We start from the raw sequence: 16,722 nt of genomic DNA on the forward strand, positions 1-16,722 counted from the left end.
TTTTCCAGGAGCAGTTGTAATGCAGTTCAGCACTTTATATAGACACACTGGCTTGCAAAACTCTGTGAGCCTCTTCTAGAGAGCTGTGTTTATAAATCTTCCCTGCTAAAAAAAGATGCTACCATGATATCCTACTTAAGGCCTTGTAGTCAGAAGTGTGAACTGAGCTATGAGGTCTCTGGGTCACCACCAAAAATATGTAAACATTTTTTGTACCATGAGATGATTTGACTTTATCACAGTTATTTCAAAGTAAAAAAATACCCCCCCCCCATGATGTTTTCTCAGAGGTTATTTCAGTTCCCCTTCATTCTGATGAGAAAAGCTTCTGTTTTTGCAAGTCCTTCCAGTGAATTTCTTTGAAATATAACCCTAAATGTTGTAACTAAAGGGACATACTCAATCCAGCTGAGAATTGAGCCCACGTGAGTTTAAATAAGCCTGACAGTGTTTCTTTAAGTTCAGGGCTGAGCATGACAGTCACAAGGCCTGGTTCTCCTCTCATTTATATCCACTTTGCACCAGTGTAACTCCTTGGAGTTCAATAGTGTCACCTGATTTACACCAGTATAAATGAGAAGAGAATCAGGCCCAAGGTTTTTTGAAGTATAGTTTAGTTACAGCATCAAGTGTGATTTTGTGATCTGTAAGTTTCACACTTCTTAGCCCTTCAAATTTAGGGCTCAGACCTGCAAGTCCTTTCTGCACGGGGCCTCTCACAACCTTCCAACCCCCACAAGTCTCCCTCCTTTTGTCTGTGGTTTATTACCCCCTCCCTCAAAGCCTGCGAATCTCCCTTTAAGAGCTCTTTAATGTCCATTACCAAACCGGCTTGAGGAGTAAATAAAATAAGGCAAGGTTCTCCTCCATACTTCTCCACCCCACTGTCAGACTCCCAACCCCAGGGAGTGGAAGACTGGACCCAGGACTCCAGTCCAGCTTTCATGGGGTATGCAGGCAGTAATCACAAGGCCATTCCTTTTGTTTCTTCCCCTAATGACTTGTTAGGCAATGACATTTTTCAGTAAGTTGCATGTTTATTTCAGCCCAATGATCACCATAATTGTTGATTGTTCACAGAGTTATGAGCTTCTGAAAACTGCAGGCAAGAATGAAAGCTGTCATGCAACCTTAAACACAGTGATGGCCACCAGACACCCACTCACAGCCGAAAAAACGAAAACCCCCGTGGTGTCTGATTAAAATGTAAGTGGGGCACACCTAAAGCAGCCATGTGGGAGGGTTTCCATTCACTTCACTAGGAGTTGAATGAGACCCTTTGAGATCTTGTGGAGCTCAATGTACTAAGAGAAAAGATACTTAGCGCCCAGGCCCTTTTGCCTTGAATGACTCTTGCAAAGCAGGCTATTTGGCCCCACTGCTTGACTGTGGGATCTTGTTCTAACACCTTTCATCTGCTTTCTATTGGCTTACTCATGAACTCCCCAAAGCCTGGACAAGCCAGTGAAACATGCAGGGACCTAGAAGTCTTAGAACTCAAGTAGTACAGGCAACAATTAGCTGAAAAGCTGCAGGTAAAATGTTCACTTCTCATGCAGGTTCAAATGATCAGATGGAAAAATATATATGGGCATGGTTTTGTGAACTATTTATATAGTTACTATTGCTGCAGATAATATTTAGAGGCCTAATACTAGGAAGGCCCTTAGCTTAGCCTAGAATTCAGGAGACACATTCAAAATCTCTCATCCCTCCTACGTAAAGCACTTGCACTTTCCAGGAGGATCAGTATCATCCTACTCATCCATTGGGGAACTGAGGTACAGGGAGGTTAGGTACCATGCCTGCATTTGCACAGCAAACCATTTGGCAGAGTCAAGAATAGAACCCTGCTCTCTGGACTCCAAGACTGCTGTGCTATTAATTGAAGCCATGCTACTGAGGCGAGAGCCACAGCAGAGGCACACTAAGCTTGCAGGATCTTGGCTCTGGAACTCATTCCACAGTGCAAGGCACATACCTCTTCCCCCATGGAGTAATTTGGTCACAAGTCCGTGAGGGCATCCTTGTGGCGTTCTCCTCTTCCGCGGCTATTTCTGCAGAAGGGAATGCTCTGGCTCTCACATTTTACTCAAGCAAAAATTCCCCACTGACCTCAGTGGGAGTTTTGCCTGAGTAAGGAGAGAGTAAGAATGGAGAGAAGATGTCAAGGTTTGGCCCTCTGCATGGCCCCATTAAAAAAAAGAAAGCAAAGCTGCTAGCTATGGTGTTTACATTACACCAGCCTAAGGGGGGGGCGGGAGGGGAATTCTTCTGTATATTAACTGCCTAGGATGATTTTCTACAGCTGTTTTGTAGATGTGTCTGTTACTTGTATTACAGTATGAATTCTATACATATACAGTGGAGAACATAATTCTCCAGGAAACAAAAGAGTATGACTGATGGGAAACAGAAGTGAGGGATCCCAGGGAAATTAAACTCGCCAGAAAGAGAGAACAAGCCTGAGTTTTACTGATGGAAGAAGTTCTGCCATGGGCTCAAGCACCACAAACGAGGGCTCCGATCCTGCCATTAGCTCCATGCTAGGGTGTGTGTGCACACGCTTCAGCCATGTGGCGCCCCATTGGCTTCCATGGGGCTCTGTATGGATGCAGGGCTCTGTTTTCATGTCCCTGCTTGCAGGACTGGGACCCGAGTACTGTTCTGGTATCCCAGACTGACTTGGGAGTACATGGGTTGCATCAACCTCCTTCTTCGACAGTAGGGCTGTTGCAAATTGTAGGAAGTAGTGCATGAGGTACTGGGAGCCCTCCAGCCCCACTGGCTTCTGCAGCAGTTGGCTTCTGATAGGATGAGGTCTAGAGTTTGCTACACCAATCAGCAAATACCTGAGGGGGTGTGTGTTTCAGATGACTCTGTTGATTATTAATTATATTGTGTGAGAGAAAAATGTGTTCAGCAGACAGATCTTTTCTTCTAGCCACTCCAGTGCTTGCTGTATTGCTCAGTGGTTTCTCCTCTCTGCAGTGCAGCACTGGTTTAATCTGAACTGCCAAGCAGGTTTTGACTCATCTGTTGTTCTGTTTATTTCAGGAGGGGACAGACTTCCTGAGCAGTTATCATGTCAGTGAAATTGACATTTGTTTCTCCCAGCGATGGGGGTGGAATCAGCAGGAGCTGCTCCTTTGCTGGATTCAGCACAGTGCAAAGCAGAAAGCTAGCGTAAGTAGAATAAAAAGTGAAAACAAATACATGCACCCTGAGCAGTCAGATATTAGACACAGGTCAATACTTGCCAACCTAAATCCTCCCTGCATAAGGTCTGCCTTACATTTTTTGTCCTAAATGGACAAGTACTGTTGTTGTGCACTGTTAAACAGCTACTTCATCATGCTCTAGAGATGGCTGCACTTCACTGGTGGATGAAGCAACCTCTTCTTAGTTTGCATATCAATTTTAGTCTGCAAACTGCTTTGGGATGGAAGGTGCGTCTAAAGTACTATTTATCGTTATCATTGTCAACCAACGTTTCTGCAGAGTCAAAAGCAGATCAGACTGTATGGATTATTCTTCCATCTGGCAGGAAGAGCACAGCTGAGTTCCCCTAAAATGGGTCTGGTGTGTTAAGGGCAAAATTGTACTTACCAAGCAATACCTGCAAAATCTATTTGCAAACTTGCCACTAGATACTGATTTAAAGGACATGGATGGGAATTCAAAGGGAGCTGCTCACATCTCACACAAAAAGCAGGGTTGTGACAGATCCATGTTTGGTTGGGATCCCAAAGAGAACACCGAGTGCTGCAAGCATTGGTGTTAGAGGGAAGAACCCCCCTGCTGAAGCTCTGAGTCTGTACCGAAGCAACAATTCTCTCCCAGCAGCGTAGTAGTGACTAACATGCTTGTGCCAATGCCATCTATGAGAAGAGACATAAAACTTCCTGACTCCTTATAGTCATTAAAAATCTCATGGCACTTTTCAGTAGAACAAGGGTGTTAGCTCTAGATCCTGGTTAAAATCTCACTGAGGTAATTACATTCATCATACCTAAATTCCTCCTGGAGTTATTTATATTAAATGGCATCTAGAGGCCCCAGATGAGATCGGGATGCCATTATAATAGGGACAGAGAAGGTCTCTTGCAGCTGAAATAGACAAGACAGACAAAGGGTGTGCAGAGGCACAGAAAAGATTAAAGAAAAGGAGTACTTGTGGCACCTTAGAGACTAACAAATGTATCTGAGCATAAGCTTTCGTGAGCTACAGCTCACTTCATCCATCCAATGAAGTGAGCTGTAGCTCACGAAAGCTTATGCTCAGATACATTTGTTAGTCTCTAAGGTGCCACAAGTACTCCTTTTCTTTTTGCGGATACAGACTAACACGGCTGCTACTCAGAAAAGATTACGGGAACTGCCCAATGTCACACAGCTATTCAGTGGCACAACTGGGACTAGAACCCAGTTCTCTCAGTCCCAGGACCGTATCATCAGTGTGGTCCAGTAATCTTACTGATTGTTCTAAATTATTGTGTAACATTGCTAGGTAGTGTTAAATAGCTGCCACTTCCACCCAAGAGTGGCTCATGTTCCCGTGCTGAATTAAGTGATTCCTATATAATCTGTGAAATGTTTTTAGGATAATAATGCTATATAAATGGAAGATTATCATCAGCTCTGGCTGTCAACATATCCCAGAAAAATACCAAAAGGGAACTGATTTGAATCATATAGAAGGGCTGAAAAATATGTCACTAAAAGTATTCCACTTCTTAAAGCAATCCTTGAGAGTAATCGCTTATATCTCAGTAAAGCACCTGGCACTTCTTATACAATACTTTGTATTTTCAAAGCACTGAACAAACTAATTAACCTTGTCACCAAACACAGCATTTATAAAATTACGAGTTGAAATGAGAACCTGACACAGGTTGGTAATCTAATCTGGAAGTCTTTGCACATGACTTCATAAAATTTGTTATGGAACCTGCATAATAACAGTCCTAGCACAAGTCAGATGTCTAAAGTCACACTGATAACTAAACTGTCGAGAAAAACACAGACAGTAAATTACATAAACGGATTTGAGCTTGACATACATAGTGGGAGTTCTTACAAGGAAGGAGTCTAGCAGGAAAAGAGTTGAACAGCTGTTTCTATAACCAAATCACCTCCAGCAGGCTAAGAAAGCTCCAAATAAGCAAGTTTAGATTTCCCCTAAGATTACTCTGTTACTTTCAGCTGTAAAGCATTTCTAAACAATCAGCCTTTATGCATTTTTTTCCTATTTGCAAAATCCCATTGCCTCTTAACTCTTTCAATAGAGGAAAGTTTTGCTCAGGAATGAGGATTCAGACATTTAAGAAAGTATTTTGAGATGATGCTAAGTGTTAAGAGCAAGACATTGTGAAACACCAGAGGACTTTCCCCAGCAAAGTGAACGTATTTGCTCATTGCCTTTCCCTTCATAATCTCTCACTAGCACTTTAGAATGACACAGTAGGAGATCACAGGGAGACTCCCTTCTGAGCACACACTGACCATACATTGCATTTCTACAGCAGCTTCCATCTAAAGCTCTCAAAATGCTTTAGGCAGGTTAATTAACTTAGCTTCCCAACACCCTGTAAGGGAGATAAATATTGTTATTCCCAACTGTAAAATGGGGAAATTAAGACACAGAAAACCCAGCTCCTTGAAAGCATTTAGGCACCTAACTGAAGGACCTACCCGAGGATCATAGAGCAAGCCTGTGATACAGATAGAGCCAATCCCCAGGCCATCCTTCCTCACACCTTGAGTTTCATGCACATTCTTTATGGTAGCCCATGAATTATACAATGGGCCACCTCTAGAATCCAGATTTTTGTCATTTCCCCAGGTGCGTCCAATCCAGGATTTACTCAGCACTCTAAAGCTGAGGGAGCCTCAACTCAACCCAATGACACAATATGAATAAATGTCAGGAGTGGAGAATTTCCCTAGAATAACTTTCTCAAATAAAGGCTTGGTTTAAAGGAGGAAGTTAAAGCAAATAGAAGGGGGAATTAATTAAACCAGCTACAAATAATCAGGGTTTATGAGCCTATAAAGAGAGAGGTAAACCAGCCAGGAATCTATCAACAGGAGATAAGTGTTAGCAGTGGTTTCAAAGCCTATGCTGGGCTCTGCTTACCCATCACAGGTATATGACTAAAGACTACAGATGCTATTGTTATTCATATTTGCACAGCAGGCCTATTATGTAATGACTTTTTACAGAATTTCTGAGCTAAGTGGGATTTGATTTTGATTTGCTTTAAAAAGATAGCCAGTTTGGGTTAGGAACCCCTTCCCCACCCCTCCCCCCACCCCTTTTTTTTTTTTTTTTAAATTGTTTTATAATCTGGGCCTGGTAGACTGCTGGCATGTTTCAGACTCAAAATATAAATGAGTGACTATTTAAACAGATGTTGAGAGCAGCCAAGCAGTAGCTACTTCTGAAGTCCTTTTATAACATATCTTTGCTAGACTGCCTAATAGCCCAGAACTGATCTGGTCTGTTAACATACTTTTAATCATGTATATGATCCCTAAATGTTTAATCCAGGGGTTCTCAAACTGAGGGTTGGGACCCCTCAGGGGGCCACTATGTTATTACATGGGGGGGCGGGTCATGAGCTGTCAGCCTCCACCCTAAACCCTGCTTTGCATCCAGCATTTATAATGGTGTTAAATATATAAAAAGGTGTTTTTAATTTATAAGGGGGGGGGGGTCGCACCTAGAGGCTTGCTATGTGAAAGGGGTCACCAGTACAAAAATTTGAGAATCACTGAATCAGTGGTTTAGTGGATACCTTTTAGTTGATGAGAGTGGACCATTTGTCAGGGGATTAGTGAAATCTGGAGAACAGCAGTGCCTGAGATCTAATCCTGACTGTGACCCAATTTCTTTACTGACCTTGAGTAACCCACAAACACCCTGCCTTAGTTTCTCTGGATAATAACAATTGGGTCCCAGTTCTACAAACCTACCTTGTTTGAGTAGCCCTGTTATGTTTAACAGGGCTACTTGTATGAATGTGTTTACAGGATCAGGGCATAAGCTATCTTGTGAGCAGACAACAAGGATTAATTACTCAGTGTTTGAATGGCAGTCTGTGAATCAGTAGTACATAAAAATGATCCCTTTCTGGTTCCCCAAAATAATGGGACATTGTGTGTATAATATAAATTAACAACAGAAGAGACACACTTGACTCCTAGTGGTCTCCCTTGAAGCCAGGAAATTCAAAGTTAACACTCATAACCTAATCTTCTCTATCTTCCTTTGGCCTCTCATCCCTGTGAGCTGTAGCCATTTCTTGGCTTTGATGTGTTAAAGACAAACACTGAACAGCTCTCTATTATGGCTCTAATACAGGTCCTGATCCTGCTTTCCCTTACTCACTTAAGTAGACCCACTGTTTTCAGTGAGACTGCTCCTTTGAGTAAAAGCTTGCAGGAACAGCTCTGTAACTAGCATTGTAGTAGCTATATGTGTGAGACTTTCTTTCAGCTCTGAGGCAGTGCTGATTTTTTTTTTTTTTTTTTTCCCCTTCCCTACAGAAAGTCTCTCAGCAGGAATTCAGTGAGGTCTAAAATGTCTGTGAAATCCTCCAAAATGTATCCGTCCCTGCAGAGAGGGGCTGTTATCTGGGATCCAAAACCACAGCAGGTGAAGAAAATTTTTGAAGCTTTGAAGAAAGGACTTAAGTAAGGACTTTTTAAGTATTAATTTGTTGGAATTTGCTTTCTTTAGTGTCTCTGTTACTGCAAAAACTTTGTTCCTTATACTCTAGCTTAATGGCCCAATACAGTAACCTTTCTAATCAATGGCAAAGCTCCTATTGTCTTAATTAGATACAGAACTGGGCCCTTAGTAAATACACTACCTAGTGGCAAACAAATTTATTTGGGACCAAATCCTCCCTCACGCCATCCTTTATCCTGCTTCTATTAATGGTAATAGTTAAACTCCATGATATCCATAGGTCTAGCATGGAGCTCTAGGAACTTCATTAGGTACCTGGCCATTGCTGAATAGACAAAGAGTAAATGGAATCATCATAACCTTCGTGTGGCTTTATAATTCCTCTCAGTGCTTCTAATGTGTGGGAACCATGCTGGCACGCAGCTCCTTCAAATACAACATTGGCATCTCCAGGATTTTATTACCATGGGATTTTAAGCTAAGAACATCATGAGAAAAAGTACTGAAATTATTTGTCCTAAACGTAAACACCTCAACTTCTTAATTATGTCTCACATAGTTAAAACACACTTGGCTTCCCTCGAGGACTGTAATGTCTTAGCCTTTAAAAGTTTACGCCAGTGACTAGTTAATGGAATTAAATTAACAATAAAAATTCTAAACCTAGAAAAAAAATAGATTTGACTCTGATATTTTATTAGGGCTTGGGGAGACTAAACTGTCAGATGGATTAGAGTTATGGTCCCAATTCTGTGAGGAACATCGCACAGACAGACTCCTGCAACCTCCTTGCAGAACTGAGTAACTAATTAAAGCTGCCTGCAGAAAACAGCTGCATCCAATAATTTAAAGGCCAAATTTTAAGCAGATTCAAACTAAATCCATTTGTTCTTGCTGGAATGTTTTTTGTTTTAAGATAGTAACAGCAACTAGCTCTTAAGTCTAATGACCCTTCTGGGTGCCTCCCCACCAACTGAGCATCTTAAAATGCTGCTAAAACCTAAAATGACTTTAAAAAACAAAAACCCAACTCTGACTATCACTGCATTGAGCTGTTATCAGCAAGTGTGGAGAGAAGAAAATTGATTGCTGGAGTCACTTTTTGTGTATTAACAGGAATGTGTTCATAATAGTTAGAAAATAAATTACTCTTTTGGTGTATTTTTGGAAAAGTGCAGGCTGCTTAACATAAACACATCAAGCTGCTCAGGTTCTGTGTCTTGTAAAGCAGCATTTTTCAGAAGGTGATTGTCTACAGCTCTTTAAATACAAAAGGGGAAAACAGACTTACTCAAGTCTGTTCTGAATTAAAACAAAGTTGGAAGAGGTTCAGCTCAGGAGGAGTTTTGTCTTCTGGGAGCTGCCATGGGGCTCACTGAAGCCGATAACTGCTGAGTTCTCAACACTTTGCAGGGTAAGGCCCCTGCTTTTTAATGGGGGAGGGGAAAGCAATGGTAGTATCAGGAAGGAGCCGATGGCTGCTCTAGGGGACAGCAAAGGTGGCATTCAGTCCCCAGCTGCTCAGATAAACAAAGGGCACGTTTAAGAGGTGCTGACTGAGTACTGATTGCTCCCATTGACTTTGGCTGGAGCTGAGGATGCTCAGCACCTCTGAAAATCGGGCCCAGAGGACTGAAGTGTTCAGTGTCACAACCCTTTGGCCTTGTGAGCTACAGCTGGCTAACGAGCTGCTCAGTTCTCAGTCAGCTCTGCAGCTCCTCCCTCCTCAAATGGCAGCTACTGCTCCAGCCACAAGGGTACAAAGAGCACAGAGCTGCAGAACACCATCTTCCCTACCCCAGTGCTCCTCTGGGAAGCTGAGCAGGAGGCCAGCAGCATGGCCCAAAGCCACCTTCCCCCTCTAAGGGGAGACAGAGGCTGGGAGACACCTCCCTCTCCCACTTCTTGCTTCCCCACTGTGGGTGGCCAAGCAAAGGGGAGGTAGTGGGAGAGAGAGTGAGACATGGGAGCAGGCCCAGGCATGAGGGCTCCTCTGAAGGGATTGTGGCTTGTGCAGGTAAAGGGTTGTCCTGAGGGGAAGAAAGTTGATGCAGGGAGGGTCCTGCTGGGAGAGCAGGGGCACACAGACATACAGTGTGGGCATAAGGAGACGTACTATTTTGTTTCCTATGTACAGCACTTTTCAGCATTAGGAGTCTCCTGGGCCCCGTTCTTCCTTTAAATGCCTCAGAGCAGCCTGTCCCAAGATGGTGGCTGTTGCAGTGAGCTGCATGCTGTGCCTGCTCACTTGCACTTTTGCTGTTTCTTGTTTAACTTAATCTAAAACAAGTCTCTCGGAACGAGGCTCTGGCTGTGTTCTCGGTGTGAGGGAAACAGAACAGGAAGTTCTTGCAGCTTGGAGGGCACGTGAGGAAATATCTGGGGGTGAGAGGTAGCAAGGAAGAGGGCAGCAGCTTCTAAGCCACGTGAAGCCCATCTTGTTTTCCAGCTGCCATGGCTCCCCTTCCCATTTCCATCTGTTCCTTCAGCTGCACAAGCTCAGTCCTTCCCAACCTCTGGCTACTTTTGAGGTGGGGGCTCAGAGAATCTCTCTTCCCTCCTTCCCCTGGCCCTCTTAAACCTCTCCCTGGGAGTATCCTACTGCACATGCTAGAAGGAAAATATCACTTTTGGGTTTTTCCTCTCCAGTGAATACCTGCAAGTGCATCAGGCTGAGTTGGATTATCTGTCTGCTCGACACAAAGATACAAAAAGGAACTCCAGACTGGTAAGATGCTTCTCTGTTTTAATCGCTTAGATGGTTTAAAGAGGGCAGAGTTTTAAAAACAACCACTGTCTCTTGCCTTTGGGACGCAAAGGGGTTTCCATTTGTTAATGCTGAAAGTGAGAGGCTAGTATTATACCTATGTGCTAAATTCACCAAGTAAGTCAAGGCTAGATGTGGGGAAAGAATCCAGGAGTCTTAATTCTCAGTATCCTGCTGTGTTCCCGGATTGCACTCCTTCTCTTTTGGGACGGTAGCTGGCTGCTGATTATTATCTGGGAAGTAATATACATGCCTGGCTGTGTCGAGAAACTGAGGAGAAATAAAGATTAGGCAGAACTGGTGAAACACTGATTAGTGGGTCCAAGCAACTCTGATTCTGCCACATACAAAAATTCCAACAAAATTTTTGCTATTAGTAGTGCTAAGGTGTATAAAGCACTTCAGACTCAGATTTGGGACTGTTCTTGGGAACACGAAGTAACCTTCCAAGGCTGGATAAAGGATTCAAAAACCTCCCACCTACCTCAACCAATTTTCAAATCCTTACTATTTCTGAAAAATCGTACTTGAGGTGCCTCAGTTTGGGCACCCAAAAGTTAAGACACTGAAACGCAGAGGGTACTTTTGAAAATATTGGCCTTGCTGTCTGCCCGCTGTATTGCACAATGCTACTTACAACGTTGTAACTCTCCGAACAAGGACTTGGTGCAGCGTGGGCAGTTGTTCTGGCAGCAGATTTGGAAATGTCTTTAATATGTGCAAATGAATTCACAGGCAACTTGTCATATTTGTCTTTCAGGCTTTCTATTATGATCTGGATAAGGTACGTACTCATTCTTTTGGAGGGGTAGGGATGGACATGTCACAGAAAGCAATGAACAGTGAAGTGCAAGCACTGATACTATATGATCACTGAATAATTTAATGCCATATTATGTGAATGGTTAAATAGCTTTTAATCTTTCCCTTTCTAAAGCAAATTCGCTCTGTTGAAAGGTACATCAGAAAACTGGAATTTCATATAAGCAAGGTAAGGGGTGCTCTATTTATATTCTGTGTATGGGAGACTTACACTGCTATATAAAAATTCTGATTTAGAAAATACTTTCATGATATCTTGTTTGAGGGGAACTAGCTTTCATAAGAGAAGAGGAGGAGTGGGTTTTTTTTTGTTGTGTGTGGTGTGTTTTTGTTTTTGTTTGGCTCTATTCAGACTGAATCCTGGGCACAGCCCAGCCTCAGCCTGCAGAACCAGTTTCTATATCCTACCAGCTTATTCAGAAGAAAGGTGTTGTTGGAAGGAGTTGCAGAGGGTGATTGTTTTTGTTTTGTGTTTTTTTGCTGGAAGCCTAGTTGGTGGCACTTAATGGATTCTGCCAATCTCCTGTCTGATTTGAAGGGCTCAAAAATCTCTCTTACATACTTGGAGCTGTGTGTGTGTTTTCCAACCCAGAATTTAGTGGCTGCCCCCTACACCCTTAGTCCATCCCCGGATTAAACCATGTCTCCTTTCACCCTCCATGCCTCGTGGCTTAGTTAACAGTAGAATGAACCTGCTTTCTGGATATCCCTGGTTTGAGTCATGCCCTCAGTAAACACACACTTGAGTCTGATGTACCCTACACACCCATTTAAGGCCATTCTAACATGACTTGGATGTAGGTAAGGGATTGGTTAGCTTGAGGAAGCGGAAGCCTTTCTCTGGGCTAGCACTGAAGCATCAGTGCCATAGGTCTCCCTATATAGTCGCTTTGAGATTAAACAAATAGAGCAGCCCCATCTTTAGCCACCTCAACATGCTCCCATTGACTCTGTGGGTTGCCTCCTCCGTGTAGACTTGGAGATGAGAAGGATGGCCCAGTGGTTAGGGTACTAGTCTAGGACCTGGGAGACTGAGGTTTAATTCCCTGTTCTGCCATTAACTTCTTGTGTGACCTTAAGCAAGTTACTTAGCCTTGCTGTACCTCAGTTCACCATTGGTAAAATGGAGATAATAGCACTGCCCTCCCTTATAGGTATGTTGTGAGGAGAAGTGCATTAAAGATTGCAGGGCCCTCAGATACAAGGCTCACATTACCACACTGAGTACCTTGGATAGAATTCTAGGACTACATGTTCTGTGTCTTGTATCTGGTGGTGGTGGTTTCCAAAGCCTGGTGCCCTAGCTCTTTAGAAGTAGTGCTGGAAGAAACTTGGCTCTCTGCTCAGATTTTTGGAGTCAGTGGTAAACAAAACAAAGTGAGGTAGGGAAGCCTGTGTAGCTAAAACAGCAGAAAAACAATATCCCCAAGAAACTATTAACCTTCAGTTGATCATTTATAAATTATGGGTAATCTGCAGAACAACTAATTAGAGACTTTCAGGCTCTGTGGTGGGTTAGTAGTTTTTGTTGCTGCTGGCTGGAAATGAACTTTTATTTAAGTGTTTGGCCTTAAACCTGGGACAGACTGTTAACAGTGACATGTTTCAAGATTATGTAGGACCCTCTCATTAGCATGCTTTTCTTGTACTGTATGAAACATCAAAAAATCTTTAGCTGGTGGGATTAATCCTTCACTCACTCTTCCCTCCATCTGAAATCTTGGATCTACTTGGTTAAAAAGGCTTCTTATGAGAGTAGGGGGTACGAGTCGGTGCTAGAACGATGAGATTTGCTCTCTTACAAGGGGAAACGTCAAACTAAAATTCCTCATGTTACTTCCCTCAACTCATTAAAATTGGAAACTGACACCAGAGTGGTGTAAAACATGGAGTCCTTTTCTATTAAAGGTAGAAGAACTATATGAAACTTACTGCATCCAGTGCAGGCTGCGAGATGGGGCCTCTAATATGAAACATGCCTTCTCCTTGACTCCCTCCACTAAAGCCTCCAGAGAGAGCCTGGTAGAACTTTATAAGAACCTCCAAGAATGCACAGAGGTAGGAGAACTCCTCAAGCATGTGACAAAGAACTGACTCTTCTGTTTAAAGTCGAAGCAGTGGATACTGTACCAAGACATGCTGTTCTGAACTGTTGGCTTTCTTGTGACCTGGGCTTCGAATGTAACGTAAAATTAGATGAAGATGCATAACATCAGCTACAACTCACAGCTTCCTCTATAAAAGTGTTTTGCTGTCTAACTTCCCCCTTAATATGCAGTGAAATTCACAGGGTAATGCAGGTTGTTTGCTTACAACCAAATGTGTTAATGAAGGGTGCATAGAAAATCTCTTGAATTTGATCTGTAACATTAGGGCCTAATCTAGCTTTCATAGGAAGTTACTGGGGGTGTGTGTTTGGGGTGTCTTCCCATTGACTTCTAATGGGAGTCATAGTTAGTAACCTACTGTGTGAGTAAGTCCGGGTAGGTCTAGACTTCAAGCTGGAGGTGTAAATGTCAGCTTGAGGAGACATACCCACACTAGGTCTGATGGCGCTAGCATGCTCAAAATAGCATAGCTGTAACAGCGGAAGCAGTGGGAGGGACTACCTGTCTGAGTATGTGCCTAGGGTCTTGGACAAGATTGTTCTTTGGCTGGTTAGCCCACCTTTCTACTTAGACCCTAGCCACAGCAGCAGTACATCCCTTCCCCCCCCCCGCCCAGTGCACTAGCTCCATCAGAACTAGCGCGAATATGTCTCATCAAGCTGGAATTTACATCTCCAGCTCCATGTTGCTGTACCCTAAATGGGGAAGACTGTGGGAAGCCTATTACTTAAACCACCTTGCTCCTCTGCAGAGCTGGGATATAACTTCCCATCCTGAAAGTGGCATTTAAAAAAAAAATCTGCCTCAGTTTGCAGAAGTGAAAAGTGTTAATGGCGTGTAAAATGTATGTACTTTTGCAAACCGCCCTAAACTGGTCTGTAATGTGTTTTGTCTTCACGAATGGAGACAAATGGCCGCCACTTTCTCATGGTACCACTTTATTCCACTCTTCAGTCAATGTCGTCATTGCTCTGTCTTTCTCTTCCAGGATATGTGTCTGATTGAAGGGGCACTGGAGGTGCACTTGGGAGAATTTCACTTGAAAATGAAAGGTAGCCCTTGTACTATTCTACAGCATTCATCACTTGAGCCAAAAGCTTTTCAGCTTTGCTGTATAAAGGCCTGATTCAAAGCTCATGGAAGTCTGGGAGCTGGGCTTTGGATCGGGACCTAAACTGACTCTTAATGAAACTTAGTTGTTTCCCATTGATGTGAAACGAACTTGTCCCTGCTCTGCAGCATTCTTTTATATGTGAGTGTTGAAGCAGGACTTTCCTCTTCCCCGCCCTTATGCAAAGCTTGCAATGTTAAGTAAGACAAATGGCTTGACTTGCTAACAACTCCTCTATAGATTTCGCTGTAAGGGGAAGTTAATCAGAGTGTCACCTGGGTGTTTAATGCAAGCTGAGGTTTGTTAGTAGATATTTTTGAAACTCTCTCAAGCTACAAACATTGGAAGGGGTTTTCCTTCTCTTTTCAGGGTTGGTGGGCTACGCACGTCTCTGCCCAGGGGACCAGTATGAGGTGCAGTACACAGCAATCCATTTTCTCTTACAACTTGCAATTATGGGCTTGCACCTGTAACATGCAGGTGGGGAGTGTGGGGATGTGTAGGCCGAGCAGGAGAGAGTGCAGGGAAACCAGAAGCTTTATGGGTGCTGCACAGCCACCGAGTTATTCCTGCCTCAGTGTGAAGCTGAAGGACTTGGCTAAGTGCCTTGATAGAGGGCAGGGCCCAAGTACCTGGGAGACGGGAGTCTTCCAGAATTGCTCCTTGAGGGACCTGGCTGGAGTCTAAAACCAACCTGAAAGAGGGTAACAGCAATACTGTTGCCTCTTCATAGGGTAGATCCCAATTGGCACAACTGCCCTGAAGGGCACAGGACTGCATAACTGTGTATAAAGCCTATGGCTTTCATCCCAGTAGTTTCAATTCTAACACACTTTTTTCTTCCTGCTGATAACAAAACCCCAAATCACTTTCAAACATGTCCTGCATCAGAGCAGGACATTACACATCAGTAACTCACTCTCTGCATTACAACAACACGTACGCTTTGGTATCTGACTTAGCCACCCAAGTTCTTCCAGGACAGATGGGGCACAGAACTACTTGGCACCTCCACCCCTGCTTCTTAACAAGCATAGCAATCAAAGGAACCAGGCCCCAGCTCTGCAGTATGGGGAGGGAGGGATGGTGCAGTCCCATATGAATCTTGGAATTTGCTGATTCTAGCCTCCTCTTCCCTGTGTGGCTTCTAGGTGTTTGTGCGACTGGGACGCCAGAAGTGGAAGCTGAAGGGCAAGATTGAGACGGATGACAGCCAAACATGGGATGAGGAAGAGAAGGTTTTTATACCCAACCTTCATGAGCAGTTTGAAATAAAGGTAGTTGGCTCCAATCCAGCCACTCGGAAATTGGTTAGCAAGTAGCTTGCCTTCCCACTCTGCTCTCTGCCGAGCACACTTTTAAAAAAACAACATGAATTTTCACAGCTCCATAGAAACAGCAATTAATCAATGTTCTGCTCGCTGAGCTGGTCTCTGATCTTTGCTTCTGCTTTCTTTCCCAGGACTCTGGGTTAGATGGCAACTGGGTTAATGCTTCTGATTTTCCATATATTAGAATGACCCCTTTTTAAGATCTGCATCCAAGATTTGGTGGTGAGGGATCCACAGCTTGGATAGAGTAATTATATTGCATGCAAGATTTTTGGGATTTTCTTACCCTGCTCCAAAAAGTGTGTGTGTGTGTATGTATGTATGTATGTATGTATGTAATATATATATATTTATATAAGCCAAACTTGCCCGTTCCTGGGGTTTCCCTGCATGACCTCTTCTGTCTCAAGCTCTAATTTCCTCTACCCCAGAGATACTATAAACCCATGTATATCCTATTGGAGCTAATGAGATCCACCTGCCAGTGTGAGTTGGCCATAATTATTCAGTATCTTTGGGCAGGATTCTGCCACTTGGCATTAGAGTGGCTCATTGGAGGACCCCTGTATTCTTGTAACAGAGTCCTAGACTCTGTTTCCCTGCTATACCATACAGATGCATCCTGTTGGGATCCAGGAAGTGGGCAGGCCCGCACTGCTAAAGGACCTCCCCACAGCCTCCGGGGATGATCCACAGGTCTGGGATTCCAAATGATTGCGGGGGACAACTAAAGGTATAACAGGAATGGGAGTGAGGTCACAGGGCTAAACAAAGAAACCTAGTAGGTACACCAAGCAGAGAACCCCTGACAGCACCCACTGTTCCTCGAAGGCGTCAAGGGAGCCAGCGGATGCCGCCCAGGTGTATGAACAGATTGAGGAGCGGAA

The 16,722-nt window shown here is 43.6% G+C and overlaps 1 protein-coding gene across 1 annotated transcript in view; it reads left to right on the forward strand.

The window, feature by feature from the left end:
• Positions 1–16,722, forward strand: part of RIPOR3 (RIPOR family member 3) — a 71,059-nt gene that overhangs the window by 22,258 nt on the left and 32,079 nt on the right. The window contains exons 2-10 of the mRNA XM_074969587.1: positions 3,058–3,186; positions 7,552–7,698; positions 10,346–10,424; positions 11,224–11,247; positions 11,401–11,454; positions 13,194–13,343; positions 14,382–14,445; positions 14,874–14,917; positions 15,656–15,781. Coding sequence (XP_074825688.1) covers positions 3,086–3,186; positions 7,552–7,698; positions 10,346–10,424; positions 11,224–11,247; positions 11,401–11,454; positions 13,194–13,343; positions 14,382–14,445; positions 14,874–14,917; positions 15,656–15,781 — 789 coding nt within the window. The 5' untranslated portion in view covers positions 3,058–3,085. The remainder of the gene's footprint in view (positions 1–3,057; positions 3,187–7,551; positions 7,699–10,345; positions 10,425–11,223; positions 11,248–11,400; positions 11,455–13,193; positions 13,344–14,381; positions 14,446–14,873; positions 14,918–15,655; positions 15,782–16,722) is intronic.

This window comes from Natator depressus, chromosome 13 (genome assembly GCF_965152275.1).
Source record: "Natator depressus isolate rNatDep1 chromosome 13, rNatDep2.hap1, whole genome shotgun sequence".
NCBI lineage: Eukaryota > Metazoa > Chordata > Testudines > Cheloniidae > Natator > Natator depressus.